The 15,280-nt window shown below is 52.6% G+C and overlaps 1 protein-coding gene across 2 annotated transcripts in view; it reads right to left on the minus strand.

The window, feature by feature from the left end:
• The window catches only part of LOC128828749 (tyrosine-protein kinase ZAP-70), a 46,580-nt gene that overhangs the window by 17,961 nt on the left and 13,339 nt on the right, over positions 1-15,280 (minus strand). For both annotated transcript variants that reach the window (XM_054013674.1, XM_054013675.1), the window contains exon 2: positions 1,094-1,549. In XM_054013674.1, coding sequence (XP_053869649.1) covers positions 1,094-1,495 — 402 coding nt within the window. In that variant the 5' untranslated portion in view covers positions 1,496-1,549. The remainder of the gene's footprint in view (positions 1-1,093; positions 1,550-15,280) is intronic.

Below are 15,280 nucleotides of genomic sequence, written 5' to 3' on the forward strand. Positions count from 1 at the left end.
ATTATTCCATTTTACACATGGGAAACTGAGGCACAGAGCTGGGACGTGACTTGCCCACAGCAAGCAGCTGGCAGCGTAGCAGGAACTAGAACCCAAGTGGCCAGATCCCAGTCTGGGGCTCTGTCCACGAGGCCACACTGCCTCTCTCACAGATAGGTCTTATGACCTATAAAGCCCTAAATGGCCTAGGACCAGCCTGCCTAAGGGATCTCCTCTCTCCCAGTGCCGTAGCTGCAGTCAGCAGTGGCCTGCGAGCTGAATATCCCTCGTTGCAAAAGAGAGGAGGTGCCTGACAGAGGGGGCCTAGAGATTTTAGAACTTGCTTCCCCCTTTGGTCTGAACTAGCCTGAACTTGGTGACCTTGTTGGCATGCTGCAAACGCCGCCTGTTTGCGAGGGCTTGGGGAGAAGGCTGGCGGTGTGCTTCCTGGAGGAGGAAGGGCGGAAAGGAGTCCCTGCTGACCTGCTCAGATTAATGCTGCTAAGTTCTAAATTGCATGCACTGTTGTGCGGTCCGTTGCCCAGAGCCTTGGACAGGCGTCCTTCTAGTTATTTCGTAATGGGGATAATAGATACGTAGCGAGCTCGGATTCGATACACCGGTTCCTGCGTCCACCAGCAAAACTCCCCGTGACTTCAGTGAGGAAAGAACTGAGGAAAAGCGGAATAAGCATCTCCGGATCTGGCTCTGTACACGTCCCGTACAGCCCCCCTGAAGCGCAGCTAGCTTGAGCTGAGTGCACAGTAGCACCTCCCACGCTGTAGCCAGGCTAAGGACACTGGGGGTAGCCCCCCTCTTATGCTGTGAGCTCTGCAATGGCCACGCAAGACAGACAGGACCCGTCTCGTTAAGCTGGAGCAGAGGGAGAGAGGAATTTGAAGGCATAGGCAAAGGATCAGAGCTATGGCTGCAGAGGGAACTGGAAAAGGGAGGAAGATTCAGGGAGGCTTTGCCAAACGGCAGGAGCCCCACTTGTGCTGAACGTGTGGAAAGGGATAGAGAAGAGTCGGTGTGGGATGAATGGAGGGAGGAGGAGTTGAGGGAGTCCCCGGAGGGGTCCGAATACAGCGTTTGCCTTGGGACCAGCCAGTACCTCCAATTTCCACGTCTGCCGCACGTACTCGCGCACCATGTTGTCCCGCATGCTGTCGAAGACGCCGGGCTGGAGCTCCACGCTGCTGGGGCGGTTGCAGGGCTTGCGGAGGGTGCAGCAGAGCCCGTCGGCGTCCTTGGAGTAGAATTCGCAGAGCTCCTCCGGCCCGCAGTGCGCCTTGCCCCCCGCGATGGCGTAGGTGCCGTTCAGCTGGCGCTCGATGGGGTAGTGGTAGAACTGCAGGTTGTGCACCATGGAGAGGACGTAGCCCCCCAGGCTCCGCAGGCACTGGCGCAGCAGGAAGAGGCCGTCCGACATGCCCGCCAGTTTGAGGTACTCCTCGGCCTCCGACCGAGAAATGCTGCCGTAGAAGAAGGGCAGGTTGCTGGCTGCATCCGGCATCTCGTGCGCTGACCGGGGCTCCTTGGACCTGCTCAAACACTCCGTGTGCTGGACCTAGGGAATGGAAGCAGAATTCCTCATTGAGACATTGCATTGCAATACGGCCACGGACAAAGGGAAGCTGTTAGCAGAGGACCCCTTGGGAGTGCAGAGCCCGCGTCGCCATCTCCATCCATCTGCCCACAAGCCATTACCGCAGGGTCAATGAAGAGAATCTAAGGCCAGAAGGGACTATTCTGATCATCTAATCTCCTTTCCTGCGTAACAGGCTAGATAATTCCACCCTGTGATTCATTTACCACCCTCCTAACTGCTGACTGAGCCAGAGTGTGGTTTTTAGAAAGACATCTGGTCTGGAGTTAGAGATTTCAGGTGATGGAGAATCCACTGCATCCTCTAGTGAGCTGTTCCAATGGTTAATTATCCTCACTGTTAAAAAATTGCAGCCCGAAATTGTCATTGGATCTAGTTATGCCATTATCGTCTACATTAAAAAGCCCCCTACTACCCCAAATCTTCTCTGCGGAGAGGTTCGTGTAGATCATGATAAAAAGAAATACTGGTTTTTTGCAATGCATAATTAACCTTTGGAACTCACTACCTCAACCTACTGATACTGCCAAGAGATTAGCAGGCCTCTAAAAAAGGACTAGACAGTTCTATGGGTAATCAGAACATTGACAGTTCCACTAGACAGGATACAAGTTTATAAAGGATATAAAACCCTGATACTTCTAGGTATAATCCAACCGCCAAGTGACAAGGGTAAAGAAGAACCTTTCCCTATCTGTTGCTGAATTTTTTGCATCTTCCACCGGAGTATCTGGCAGTGGCCCCTGTCAAAGATTGTCCATTAGACGGACCAATGGTCTGGGCCAGTTTGGCTGGTCCTCTGTGCTTATCAACCCAGAGAAAGCTGTGATTCCAGTGTGACAATCCATCATTGCAGATTGGATTCAGTACAATTCTCCCACCCTTTTCATACTGGAATCGGCAGATGTCACCAGAGGCCCCTAGACTCATGGCAAAGTAATACCAGAAAGGGACTTACCACCTATCCCGGTAGAGCCAGCTCTCAATAGGAACCCAATGCATCATGTCACACTGCTGGCTGAGCCTTTGACAAGTCTCCTCCACCAATGAGCTGTTATCTGCGCTATTGGTTTTGGTATCAAGTTATCTAAATCCCACCCACAGACCAAGGCCAGTTTCCATTAATTAATGGAAACACCAGTGAACTCCAGGGGGCGCATTGGCTCCCTGGGAGCTGACCTTTGATGGGGATGTAGCGTGACGTGCGAAGAGCTGAGTTGGCATCTCCTTTCCACAGATGTGCCGGTCACGTTCAGAATACTGTCAACCCGACTCCTTGGGTTGTTGTGTCTGGTTTCTGCGCTTCTGCACACATTCTTTATTAATTATTAGTAGGAGTCCTAGTAGCATAGTGCCCAGGAGCCCCAGTCAGAAACCAGGCCCCAATGGTGCTAGGGGCTGTACAAACCCAGAACAAAAAGACAGTCCCTGCCTGACAGAGCTCACAGTCTATCAGACAAACGATAGATAAAAACAGACCAACAAGATTGTCCCAATGGCCAGGCCTCTTGGTCGATTGAGGGACGGACCTATTGCACACTAAAGGCTAGCACAGAAAGGACCAGGCCTTAGACAGTCATATGGCATTCTGAGTTGGGCTGGCCACACCCTGGTAGTGTGTGGGCTAGGCAGGGACTGTCTTTTTGTTCTGTGTTTGTACAGTGCCTAGCACAGTACAAACTGGGGCTCTTACGTGCTACCGTAATACAAATAATCAATCATAATAATAAGTGTTGACTTTATAAATGATATACATTAGTGCAGTGGTTTTCAAAGTGCGGTTTGAGACCCAGTGCTGGGTCGTGGAATGGAAGGCACTGGGTCGCGGCGGCTCTGGTCATTACTGTTAAAAGACCCATCGGCGATGCTACCTGGCTAAGGCAGGCTAGTCCCTACCTGTTCTGACACCACGCTGCGCCCCGGGCAGCAGGTCCGGCTCCTAGGCGGGGGGGCCACCGGGCTCCACATGCTGCCCCCACCCTGAGCACTGGCTGCACTCCCATTGTCCGGTTTCTGGCCAATGGGAGCTGAGGGGGGCGGTGCCTGCGGGTCAGAGCCATGCAGAGCCGCTTGTGAGCCTCCGCCTAGGAGCCGGACCTGCTGCTGGCCGCTTCCGGAGCGCAGCGCGGTCCACAGTGACAGGACAGGCAGGGAGCCTGGCTTAGCACCCCCGCTGTGCCACTGACTGGGAGCCGCCTGAGGTAAGCCAGAGCCCCAATTCTCTGCCCCAGCACTGAGCTACCCCCAAACCTGGAGCCCCCTCCTGCATCCCAACCCCCTGCCCCAGACCAGAGCCCCCTCCCGCACCCTGAACCCTTCATTCCCGGCCCTACCCCGCAGCCCTCACCCCCATGCCCCAACCCGCTGCCCCAGCCCTGAGCCCCTCCCACAACCCAAACCCCTCATCCCCAGCTCCCGTGGGTCGCAGGCATTAACAATTTTCTTCAACTGGGTCACCAGAAAAAAAGTTTGAAAGCCACTGGCCTAGTGTATGTGGAATGGGGATGGACGGGGATTGCTGGAGAGATGCCATCTTGCCAGAGCTCTCCTGCTTTGCTCAGGAGCAAGGCAAGGAGATGCCTGCACCAGGAGCTGGATTTATGGCCACCAGCTTTTTTTGACCTATTTGTTTTTGATCTGCCTGAAGCCCAGAAAGGGCCATCAGACAACCGAAGGGGAAAGCAGGCTGAACAGCGGAGGCGTTTTACTATTGCAGGAAACCGCAGCAGGAAACAGTCAGGGAGGTTTGCAACTTGGGTACAAGCCGTAAATTAAACTCTGTCAGGCTCAGCAAAATTCAGCCTGCGTCGTGAAGCCCCTTTAATCAAATGCATGAAATGGGAGGATACAGGGACCAAATGGGCCAGCGAGCAGGATCGGGGGGGCAGGAGACTTGAGTTCGGAACATAGGAATTGCCGGACTGGTTCTGACCAGGGTCCAACTAGTCCAGTATACTGTTACCAACAGTGGATAATACTAGTTGCATCAGAGGAAAGTGCAAGAAACTCTGCAGGAAACAATTATGGAGTAACTAGTCCCTAGTTAAATTTACCTCCTGACCACTGATAGTTAGGGAGTGGTTTAGGCCCTGATGCATGTGGGTTCATATCCCTTCCAAAGTTTGTGTTTAATCTTTACTATTATAATATAACTATGGAAATTGTTGTATGTAGTGGTGTGGTAGCCGTGTTGGCCCCAGAATATGGGAAATGTTTGTTATCTATATACATGTCTGGTCCTTTTCTCAACCCTGCTAAGCACTTGGCCTCAAAGATATTTTGTGGTACTGAGTTCTATTCCTAACACTGCCACTTGCCTCACCATGTGACCCTGAGCAACTCTCTTAGCTGTCCCGTACCTCAGTTTCCCTCTTTGTGAAATAGGTACAGCATTTTTGTCCCCATCTTGCAGCAGTGTTGTGAGGCTTTATTTATAACCCTTCATGCCAGGCAAGCACCTGTATGGTGCTAGGTACCTTCAACTCCCCCTGACTGCTAAAATCAGACCCTGGTTTTTCAAGCAGCCTCTAAATGTTGGGTTGCAGTTTGGGCCTGATTTTCTGGAGGTGCTGAGAATCCCCACATGCCGGAAGTGTCTCAAGTTGAGCATCCAAAAAACAGAAGCACCCAAAATCAGTGGCCACTTTAGAACACGTTGGTCTTCGTGTGCAAAGTCGCAGTGAGAAAGGCCTCTCCCCAACTTAATTAGGTCTGATCAACACTGCAACCACATTTAGTTGGGTAAGACAAACAGAAAGATCTCTAAGATATCTGTCATTTACAGCTATCTATAGCCTGCCACAGACCTCGGCATGGGAGAAAACTGACAGCAACAGTGTATCGCTTCATGTCATCTAAACACAACAGGCTGGGCCAAATTCTGCTCTCTGTGACACTGGTGCAAATCAATCAAAGTCAGTGGGGTTGGATCAGTGAAGCAGGGAGAAACATGGAGCCTGTTATGACGGCTGTTTATGTCTTCCTATGATTATTGCTGGCGATATTATTATTATTATTATTTATTATTAACCTGGTCACAACAAACGCCAGCCATGCAGCTCTCACAGTGTGAGCTGGCCCTTTAAGATGGATGAGGTTCAGCATCACCTGTGCCAGGTGTAGCCTGCCTCCCCAGGTGAAGGGAATGAAGAGGGGCGGGGGCAATGTGATGGGAGCGTGTGACTGAGCACTAGGCCTGCTGAGAAATATAAGGCCTCTGGTGTGCTTGAGCAGAAGCTGCAGGGATAGGAGTCTGCTAGGAGGAAGATCAGTGAAGCCAGCATGAAGAACCCTCCACCAAGGGTCTGAGCTAGCTTGGATGGAAGGTGGGTTTGGAGGGGGAGATTTGTGGGTGTTTGAATATTACCTTAATAAACCAGACTCCTGAAAAGAGGAGGCATGTTCAGAAAACACCAGCAAAAGGGTGGTGGAGAACGGAGGCAGCGGCAGTACCTGAAGCCACGTGGGAAAGCCCTGCTGCAGTGGCTCCAGGGCTTGGGTTGCCTTAATGAAAGGCAGTGACCACGACGGGGGGAGAGAAATAATCCCTTTGGCTGTTCTCTTGTTAGCACTTCTAGCTGGGCCTGGCCCTTCAGAACCGCTGCAAGGGTCTATTCCCATCCCAGGAAACACAGCAGGGACAAGGGTGGTATTGGTGAAGATGACGCCTGCCTTCCCCCGAGCTCGGCTGCGTCTCTCTGGAAAGCCAGTAATGCTTGAGGTGGGTGAGCCATTTTCTTGCCCCGTTGCTTTTGATTTTCCTACCCTCCCTACTGGAACATTACTACTAGGGTGACCAGATAGCAAGTATGAAAAATTGAGACAGAATGTGGGGGGTAATAGGCACCTAGATAAGAAAAATCCCCAAATATCAGGACTGTCCCTATAAAATTGGGATATCTGGTCACCCTAATTTCTACAGAGCCCTAGTGGGGATGATACCATGAAGGGAGTGGCAGTGGTAAGACTTCAGTGGCTACAATGGCACCTGGCCCTGGGGAAGGCAAACAAGCCCCAGCCTGGCTGTGGGCTTGAGGCAATGGTGCGAATGAGGTGTGATCACAATTGAGAACCGGGGAGGGGGGCTGTTTGAAGGGGCAGGTGCTTAAGGCGGAGAGACAAGGTGGCAGAGCAGTGAGACCGACCCCGGCCGGAGCTGAGAGCAGGGGAGGGAGGTGGATGGAGAAGGGGGAGCGAGAGCAGGGATGCGGGTTACATGGGGCCCAGTAATAAGGCACGAGGCGCTAGTCTGAGGTGCTCTGAGGGGAGATTTTTATCCACGTCCAGACCACTTCCCTCCACCCCTTCTCTCTACGCCTGCGTCTGCTTACCAGGAGGCTGTGCCCTTGGGAGCCCTAAATGGCCGCATACCGGACTTGCTGTGACGGGGGGGTAGGGCTGGCTAGTTCCGGGGTAGAAACTCTCCCCTGCTCACCAGACTCCCAACCGACGGCCGCTGCTTCCTCCCGCTTGGCGGCTTCCAACTGCCATGGAACCTTCCCGCGGGGACCTGCCTGGCCCCCGCGGCCTCGTGCACGGCTCTGCCGGAGCCCTGGCCTTGCAGGGTTTTGCGCCAATAGGGGCGTTGCTGTTGTCAGCTATTGTCAGGCCTTGGAACGGAATCACTTGGATAACTTAGGCCCATTCACATTTTGCTTCTGCTTTTTGTGCTCACAAGTCAAATACAGGCGAATAGATATTGCTAAGAAGAGTCATTTCTCCCTGGAAGAGGGTTTTATTAAGTGAAATGACTGTGTTCATGTTTACAGAAACCCTGGAGAACAAACCCCCTCATAATCTGTTCTGAAGCTTTTCTTTTGGAAACCTGCACCACTGGGGCTTCACCTGGGACCTGGTCTTCTCTCGTCTAAGGAAGTGAGCAGGTAAGGCTATTAACTTGAAGGCAAGTACTTGGCTGTGTGTTTAAAAGGGTCAATAATAACTAGACGTCTGAGGTCTCTTTCATCCCTATGGATCCCAGACTGTGCATGTTGAGATCTTTCATCCACCACTGAAATGCAGCCACTTCTGGTGTGGAACATGGGGACCATTTTGCCCTAGTAAAAACGCACCATTTTTAGGAAGCAAAGTGTAGAATAATTTCTCTGATACCATGGGAGGGAGGTTAGGAAAATACTGCCCCAGGCAGGAAAATGAGGAGAAATCAGAGTTCAATAAATATCCTCTCTGCTTCTCAGCTGTCACTGAAAGAGGATCACGCTTCTGGATACGGGTAAGGGTCTATGGCAGGCAGCTGCTTCTGTGTCCCTGTCTGTATCGCCCACGTTCCACTTAGCGGATGTCAACACTCAGGGCCGGCTCTAGCGTTTTTGCCGCCCCAAGCAGCCAAAAAAAAAAACCCGCAATCACAAGCGGCAGCAGCTCTACCGCTGCTTCGTTCTATGGCGGCAGGCCCCTCGCTCCGAGAGGGAGTGAGGGACCCGCCGCTGAAGTGCCGGATGTGCCGCCCCCCTTTTCATTGGCCGCCCCAGGCACCTGGTGCCTGGAGCCGGCCCTGTCTGCCCGGGCTGGGAGGTTCCCTTCCAGCTGCAGTGTAGACAGGCTCCAAAGCAGCGGCAAGATCTCACTGAAGAGCCCTGAGGGGCCTATATCAATCGGGCTATGAGCAGCTAAGCCAAACCACAAGCCCCCAACTCAATCCTTGATCATGGTGCCCGGAACCCTAAATTACCAAGATTTTATTGCTTAAATAAATGGAACTTGTGCCCAACTCGCTGACCGCTTGTGATCTGGTAGCACTGGCTAGCAAGGCTCTGTCTTGGTCCTGGGCTGACCCCCTTCCCCCACCCCAGCAGCTGTTGAGTTTACTTGCAGCGGGATGGGGTAGTTGGTGACTGAGGGGAAGCTCATCACATTTGGGCGGGGAGGAAACTCATGAACCTTGATGCAGAGTGCCCCCCACCCACGCACACTCCCCTCTACATCTGCTCCCCCCGGCTCAGGAATTGCCACCTACACACTTCAGTCCCGTCCGGCCCTTTCAGTCTCTGCCCGTGCTTCGGCACAGCCATGCTGAGCTGGCAAGAGCCCCCCGAAAGAGCAGCACGCTGATTCCGCTCGAAGGGGAAGGCGAGATGGGGTGATAAAGAATGGAAAAATAATGACACATTCGATCGGTGCAGTCAGATGGCAGTGAAAGCCTAAGCTTGTTCATATCCTGCTGGGGCCTTTTTCTCTCTCTGTGGTTATTTGTCAAATGCTAATGAGCAGAAGCAATTAGATCCCATGGCTGTGTGGGGAGGGAGGCAGGCCACCTGCATGGGGGGGAGGAGTGGGCCTGGTGGGCATGGCTCAGTCGGCAGTTTGAAAGCACAATTCTCAGCCAAGAAGGCTTCGTATCTGAGTTGATTTTTTTGTGTGTGTGCAGGGGTTGAGGCTTTAACGGTGAGGATCTCTTTGTTACACGAAAGTTGTCTTCCATTTATAGAGTGCCTTTCATTCCACAAATGGATGGGCAAATTGTACACCACAGGAATGAGTGGAATGCAGCCACCTCTGGGGTGGAATGTGGCCGCTGATTGGCAGTGCGGAGCAACGCTCCGATCTGTGGGAGCCTAAGAACAGTTGTACAGCCAGGTAAATCGGGAGGGCGGTGTGAAGTCACCCGAGCTGGAGTCTGGTCAGTGTTCTACTGCAAACAGTGCAGTGGGGTCTTGAAAGACCCAGCAGTGGTCAGGACTGTCTGAGAAGCAGCGGGACAGTGGGCATCTACTGACTTGTGCTGACCCATCATGAACACCCCTGATTGGTGAGGGCTGCTGGCTAAGCAGATTTCAATATATATCTACTTATGCTTTTCCTTATCTCTCTGCCTATTCAGGTACTCATGCCCCCATCCATGTCGTATGGGAGACCCCACTCAGTCGCACCCTCCTTTTCGCAAATGGTCACTAGCTAATTATTCCCTGTTGGGGCGGGGGGGAAAGGACAGCAGAGTCCAGACATCACACTCTAAGGGGCTAAGCAGCATTGCGTGAAACAGGATAACTTACATAACCTGGCTGCTTTCGGGCAGTCGCTCTTTGCAGTAGTCAGTGACTGACCACAGAGCGGACGCAAACTTTTTCAATCTAATTCTGGCAATTACCGAAAGTGTCTTGGCTCCGCTAAAGTTGCCATTGCAAAATACTGCCCTGGAGTAGCCATATAAGGTCCCTGTCCTACAGCAGGATCTCCAGGCGATGGACCCTTTATCTCATGTAGCAACGGTAACCTAGGGGATCTCTTTGCAACATTAAGAAGCATGATCCATCTGTCTCCTGAAAGCAATGCACGAGAGCAATGCAGGGCATAGGATTTTACTGGTTGTGGCACTTGGTCTACATTTCATATCGTGTTTGATCTTCAAAATATTTCAGAAATGTCTGAGCTTGACCGACTTAAGCCACAATCAAAACTTGCACCCCTGAAGTTAACGGGAGCTCTGCCATTGACCTCACAGGATGCTGGATCAGGTTGTCAGCAAGAAGCCTGCTGAGTTTCAGGGAGGCTGTCACAGCCAGGCCCAGACCTGCCCATGAAATCAGTTCTTAGTATCATCTCCCGTATGACCAAGATAGTCATTCCCCAGGGTTTTCCTTCTGGGGCAAAGTCGTTGGATGGAGGGTTGGGATTCCTTGGCATCATGTCACAGGGCCTGGCCTTTGGCATATGATAGCAGGAGGCCATTGCATTTCTAGAGCAGCTTTTTCCCTGAAGTGGCAGGATGACATCTGCCTTGTGACGGGATGCTCTGGATAAAGCTGGCACTTTATGCATGCAATGCAACCATAACATCCTGGCTCTGTGAGTGATGGAATCATAGAATCTCAGGAGGTCATCTAGTCCCGCCCCCCGCTCAAAGCAGGGCCAATCTCCAGACAGATTTTTGCCCCAGATCCCTAAATGGCCCCCTCAAGGATTGAACTCCCAACCCTGGGTTTAGCAGGCTCAATGCTCAAACCACTAAGCTATCCCTCCCCCTCCCCCGTGGTTAAGCCGACAAAGGATAGGGGACTAGCTGCCACTCTCTGAAGCCAAGTTTCTCCATTCGCTCATGCAGCGGAGTGGTGTGTGGTTGGAGCTGAAAGACGAGGAGGGGGTCTAGTCTCTGCTGCCTGTCTGTGAAGAACACACAACTGCTTGTGTCTGCAGCATGTGGATTTGATTCAGAGGCTGGAGGACAGGCACGCACACGCACACGCACTACAGAGAACCGATGGCTCTGATCCCACAGGTCCAGTGCCGCGTTTGACTAGCAGTCAGTAACTCTGAAGGTGCATCGGACAGATCCCAGCCTGGCGCTCCCAGCAGTGTGCGTGGTTCTGCTCGCTCTGCCAGGGGGGCACTGTCTCTGGATAGGGAACGCCAAGTCTTTCAAACTTGGTTTCAATCTACCTCGGTGCCCCATGCCTACCACTCAGGCCGAGCCCTTGAGGACAGCAGCCACAATGTAGTGTCAAGGCTTGACCATTTTCCTGGGACCGAGTAATGAACCAGAGAGAGGAGTTGGTGCCTTCGTCGGGCCCCCAGATTGTCTCAGCATAAGGGCTCCAGCCCTCCATCTCCATGGCCGTCTGCGGTACAGAGCAATGGGCTCCCAGGCGATGGCACATACTGTGCAAAGGAGAGAGGCCTGACAGAGCAGAAATGAGGTGGAAGGATGTGTCAATGGTTAAGGTGCTAGTCTGGGAGAGGGGAGGCTGGGGTGCAATTCCCGGCTCTGCCACAGACTTCCTGTGTGACCTTTGGCAAGTCACTGAGCCTCTTTGGATAAAGGAGGATAACAAATGGGAGGATTGGGCCAAAAGAAATCTGAGGTTCAACAAGGACAAATGCAGAGTCCTGCACTTAGGAAGGAAGAATCCCATGCACCGCTACAGGCTGGGGACCGACTGGCTAAGCAGCAGTTTTGCAGAAAAGGACCTGGGGATTACAGTGGACAAGACGCTGGATACGAGTCAGCAGTGTGCCCTTGTTGCCAAGAAGGCTAACGGCACATTGGGCTGCATTAGTAGGAGCATTGCCAGCAGATAGAGGGAAGTGATTATTCCCCTCTATTCAGCACTGGGGAGGCCACATCTGGAGTAGTGTCCAGTTTTGGTCCCCCCCACTACAGAAGGGATGTGGACAAATTGGAGAGAGTCCAGCGGAGGGCATTGAAAATGATTAGGGGGCTGGGGCATATGACTTACGAGGAGAGACTGAGGGAACTTGGCTTGTTTAGTCTCCAGAAGAGAACAGTGAGGGGGGATTTGAGAGCAGCTTTCAACTACCTGAAGGGGGGTTCCAAAGAGGATGGAGCTCGGCTGTTCTCAGTGGTGGCAGATGACAGAACAAGGAGCAATGGTCTCAAGTTGCAGTGGGGGAGGTCTAGGTTGGATATTAGGAAACACTATTTCACTAGGAGGGTGGTGAAGCACTGGAATGGGTTCCCTAGGGAGGTGGTGGAATCTCCTTCCTTAGAGGTTTTTAAGGTCAGGCTTGACAAAGCCCTGGCTGGGATGATTTAGTTGGGGATGGGTCCTGCTTTGAGCAGGGGTTGGACTAGATGACCCCCTGAGGTCTCTTCCAACCCTAATCTTCTATGATTCTATGAACTGTGCTTCTTACTCACAGCAGCACCACAAGGCACTCGGGTACCCTGGTAATGGGGGCCATGTAGGAGAATGAGAGAAATGAGAACTATCTTTCATCTCCGGCACTGGCCGCAGTTGTTGTGACCGTGCATTTAACAAGCACCTTCTCATGCATGACTGAAAGCATCACTGCGTGCTGCAGAGGCAGCCGTCTTACAGGGAGACACTTTGCACCTCGGCCTCTCACCCACACTATATGCCTCGTGCTTAAGCAACTGTCAGAAATACTTGTTTCCAACCACAAAATGACCCCACCAGAGACCTAATCCTCTGCACGTTTGGATTATGTTTTTCTTGTTTTAATTTTAATTAGCAAGTACTGATTTTGCCCCAGATCCCCAAGTGGCCCCCTCAAGGATTGAACTCACAACCCTGGGTTTAGTAGGCCAGTGCTCAAACCACTGAGCTATCCCTCCCCCCGGATAGCTTGGCTTTGATGTTTAATCTTATAGTTTAGCTCATCTTTTTACTGTTTGTATTGTAGCTCCTAGATCAGAGGTGGGCAAACTATGGCCCACGAACCATATCCAGCCGGCGGGACCATCCTGCCCGGCCCCTGAGCTCCTGGCCCAGGAGGCTAGCCCCCAGCCCCTCCCCTGCTGTCTTCCCTCCCCCCTCAGCCTCAGCTCACCCTGCTGCCGGCGCAATGCTCTGGGCGGCGGGGCTGTGAGCTCCTGGGGCAGCGCAGCTGCAGAGCCCGGCCTGACCCGGTCTGTGCTGCATGGTGGTGGCAGTGGCGTGGCCCGGCTCCCCGCCAGCCACCGGTGCTCCAGGCAGCGCGGTAAGGGGGCAGGGAGCAGGGGGGGTTGGATAGAGGGCAGGGGAGTTCAGGGTAGTGGTCAGGGGGTGAGGGTGTGGATAGGGGTTGGGGGGGGGAACAGGAGGTTGAATGGGGGCAGGGGTTCTGGGGAGGCAGTCAGGAAGGAGGGGGGTTAGATGGGGGGCAGTTGGGGCAGGGGTTCCGGGGGCAGTCAGGGGACAGGAAGAAGGGTGGTTGGATGGGGCAGGGGTCCTGGGGGGGGGAGCATCAGGAATGAGAGGAGGGGTTGGATGGGGTGGCGGGAGTCCGGGGGCGGTCAGGGGACAGGGAGTGGGGGTGTGTGGATGGTCAGGGGTCCCAGAGGGGCCGTCAGGGAACAGAGGGGATTGGATGGGTCAGGAGGTGGGGGCCGGGCCACGACCCCCTTCCCTAACCAGCCCTCCATACAATTTACGAAACCCAATGTGGCCCTCAGGCCAAAAAGTTTGCCCACCCCTGACCTAGAGGCTCCAACCAAGATCCAGGTGCTAGGTGCTGTACAAACACACAGCAGGGAGCGGTCCCTGCCCTGAAGAGCTTACAGTCAAAACAGAGAAGGCCGAGGGACTCGCCAAGGAGGTCACAGGTGGTCAGTGGCAGAGCTGCCAATTGACTCATGGGTCCCTGATGCCTAGTCTGCCGGCCCAGCTACTAGCACACTCTGCCTCTCACCGTGGGACTCTGATCTCAAGTTGTCCTGCAGTGCAAATAAGAAAAAATAATACTAATGCCCCTTTTGTTAATTGCATTATATATCATCCCGCGTTGTGCTTAAATACGTGAGCGATACTCGGCTCTACCTTGGCTCGCATCACCCACGTCTTCACCAATCACTCGGCAAAATGATGCCTCCTTAACCCTAAGTTTTCTAATTCTAGTCAGTTCAGCAAAGGCCAATAGATCATCAAGCTTAAAACGTATGATAACTAGAGCTGTGCGAGAACAGTGGAAAATTATGCAGTTCCAGAAAAAAAAATTGTTCCAAGTTGGACTGAAAAGCTGGAAATGAATTTTTTTTTCACAGAATGGAAATATCTTGAAAAACTCCAGGCTGGTAAGTGGGCTGGGAAGCTGGCCGCCCACGGAGTCTGGGACCCTGCCCACCTGCTGGCTGGTTGGCCAGTGGGCAGGTGGGCTAGCAGGAAATCAGGCTGCTGGCCAGTCTACCTGCCACTTCCATTGAAAGTCCATTGACAGTTTCCATTGAAAGTTTCACCGGAATCGACACGGTCGCGCAGAATGTTTCAGTTCCACTGAGTCAGCATTTTCCATCTGAAAACTGTTGTCGGAAAACTTTTGACCAGCGTGAATGAGAACCCTGAGCTGGCTTCAGTATTTTCATCACGTCACTTCTTAATCATCACCTCAATCTGTTTGTCAGTCCATGCCACCGTACCACCAAGTCAGCAAACTCCTCCGTTCTAGTTATCTTGCTAATCACCTTATGGTGAATTCCCTTTGGTTACCTGTATCTGTCCTCAATTCAGATAGGCAGGGTTGGAGACTTCATCCCAAATGCAGTCTGAGCAGAGCTTTACTCGGTGATCGCACAATATCCTTGTATTTCTGTCTTGTGTCCCTGTGCGATAGAAGCCACCGATCTACTAGCCTTCTGTCCCCCTGGGACATGTAAAGTTGGGTTTGTCAGTACACTGGAGTTCCTCCTCTGTCCTTCACTGCATTAACTGCTCTACTTCCCTGCAGGGGCGCTGGAACAATTTGTATAGTGGGGGTGCTGAGAGCCATTGAACCAAACTGTAAACCCTGTATCTGATGGAAACCAGTTCAAGCCAGGGGGTGCGGCAGCACCCCTCGTTCCAGCACCTATGCGTCACTGCCATTTAAGAGCTACTTAGCTTGGATTTCTTCTCCAAATGCATCACTTTCCACTGATGTTCAGTTTCATATTCCACCTCTAAATCCATTCACAGCGTTTGTCAAGATTCTGCTGCCAAACAGAGTGCAGTAGACTGACTCAGACGTGCACAGAGACGAGGACTATCTGTTTGTGCAGCCCCTAGCACAGCTCGGTCGGGCTGAAATCCACCATTGTGCAAAGGGTAGCATGAGGTCTATGCCTTACTAGTGAGACAATAGGCTTGTGTGCTAGTCCTCTCAATTTCACCAGTTTGACTTCCAGGAGCAGCTCATTTTAGGACACCTACTTCTGGCCCAGGTCCTTTCTGCTCGTAGGGCGATCCGAATGCGTGTAGCCGCTGGATGGAGAAGTCCATTTTTTGGTGATCATAATTATGT

Source organism: Malaclemys terrapin, chromosome 24, assembly GCF_027887155.1.
Source record: "Malaclemys terrapin pileata isolate rMalTer1 chromosome 24, rMalTer1.hap1, whole genome shotgun sequence".
NCBI lineage: Eukaryota > Metazoa > Chordata > Testudines > Emydidae > Malaclemys > Malaclemys terrapin.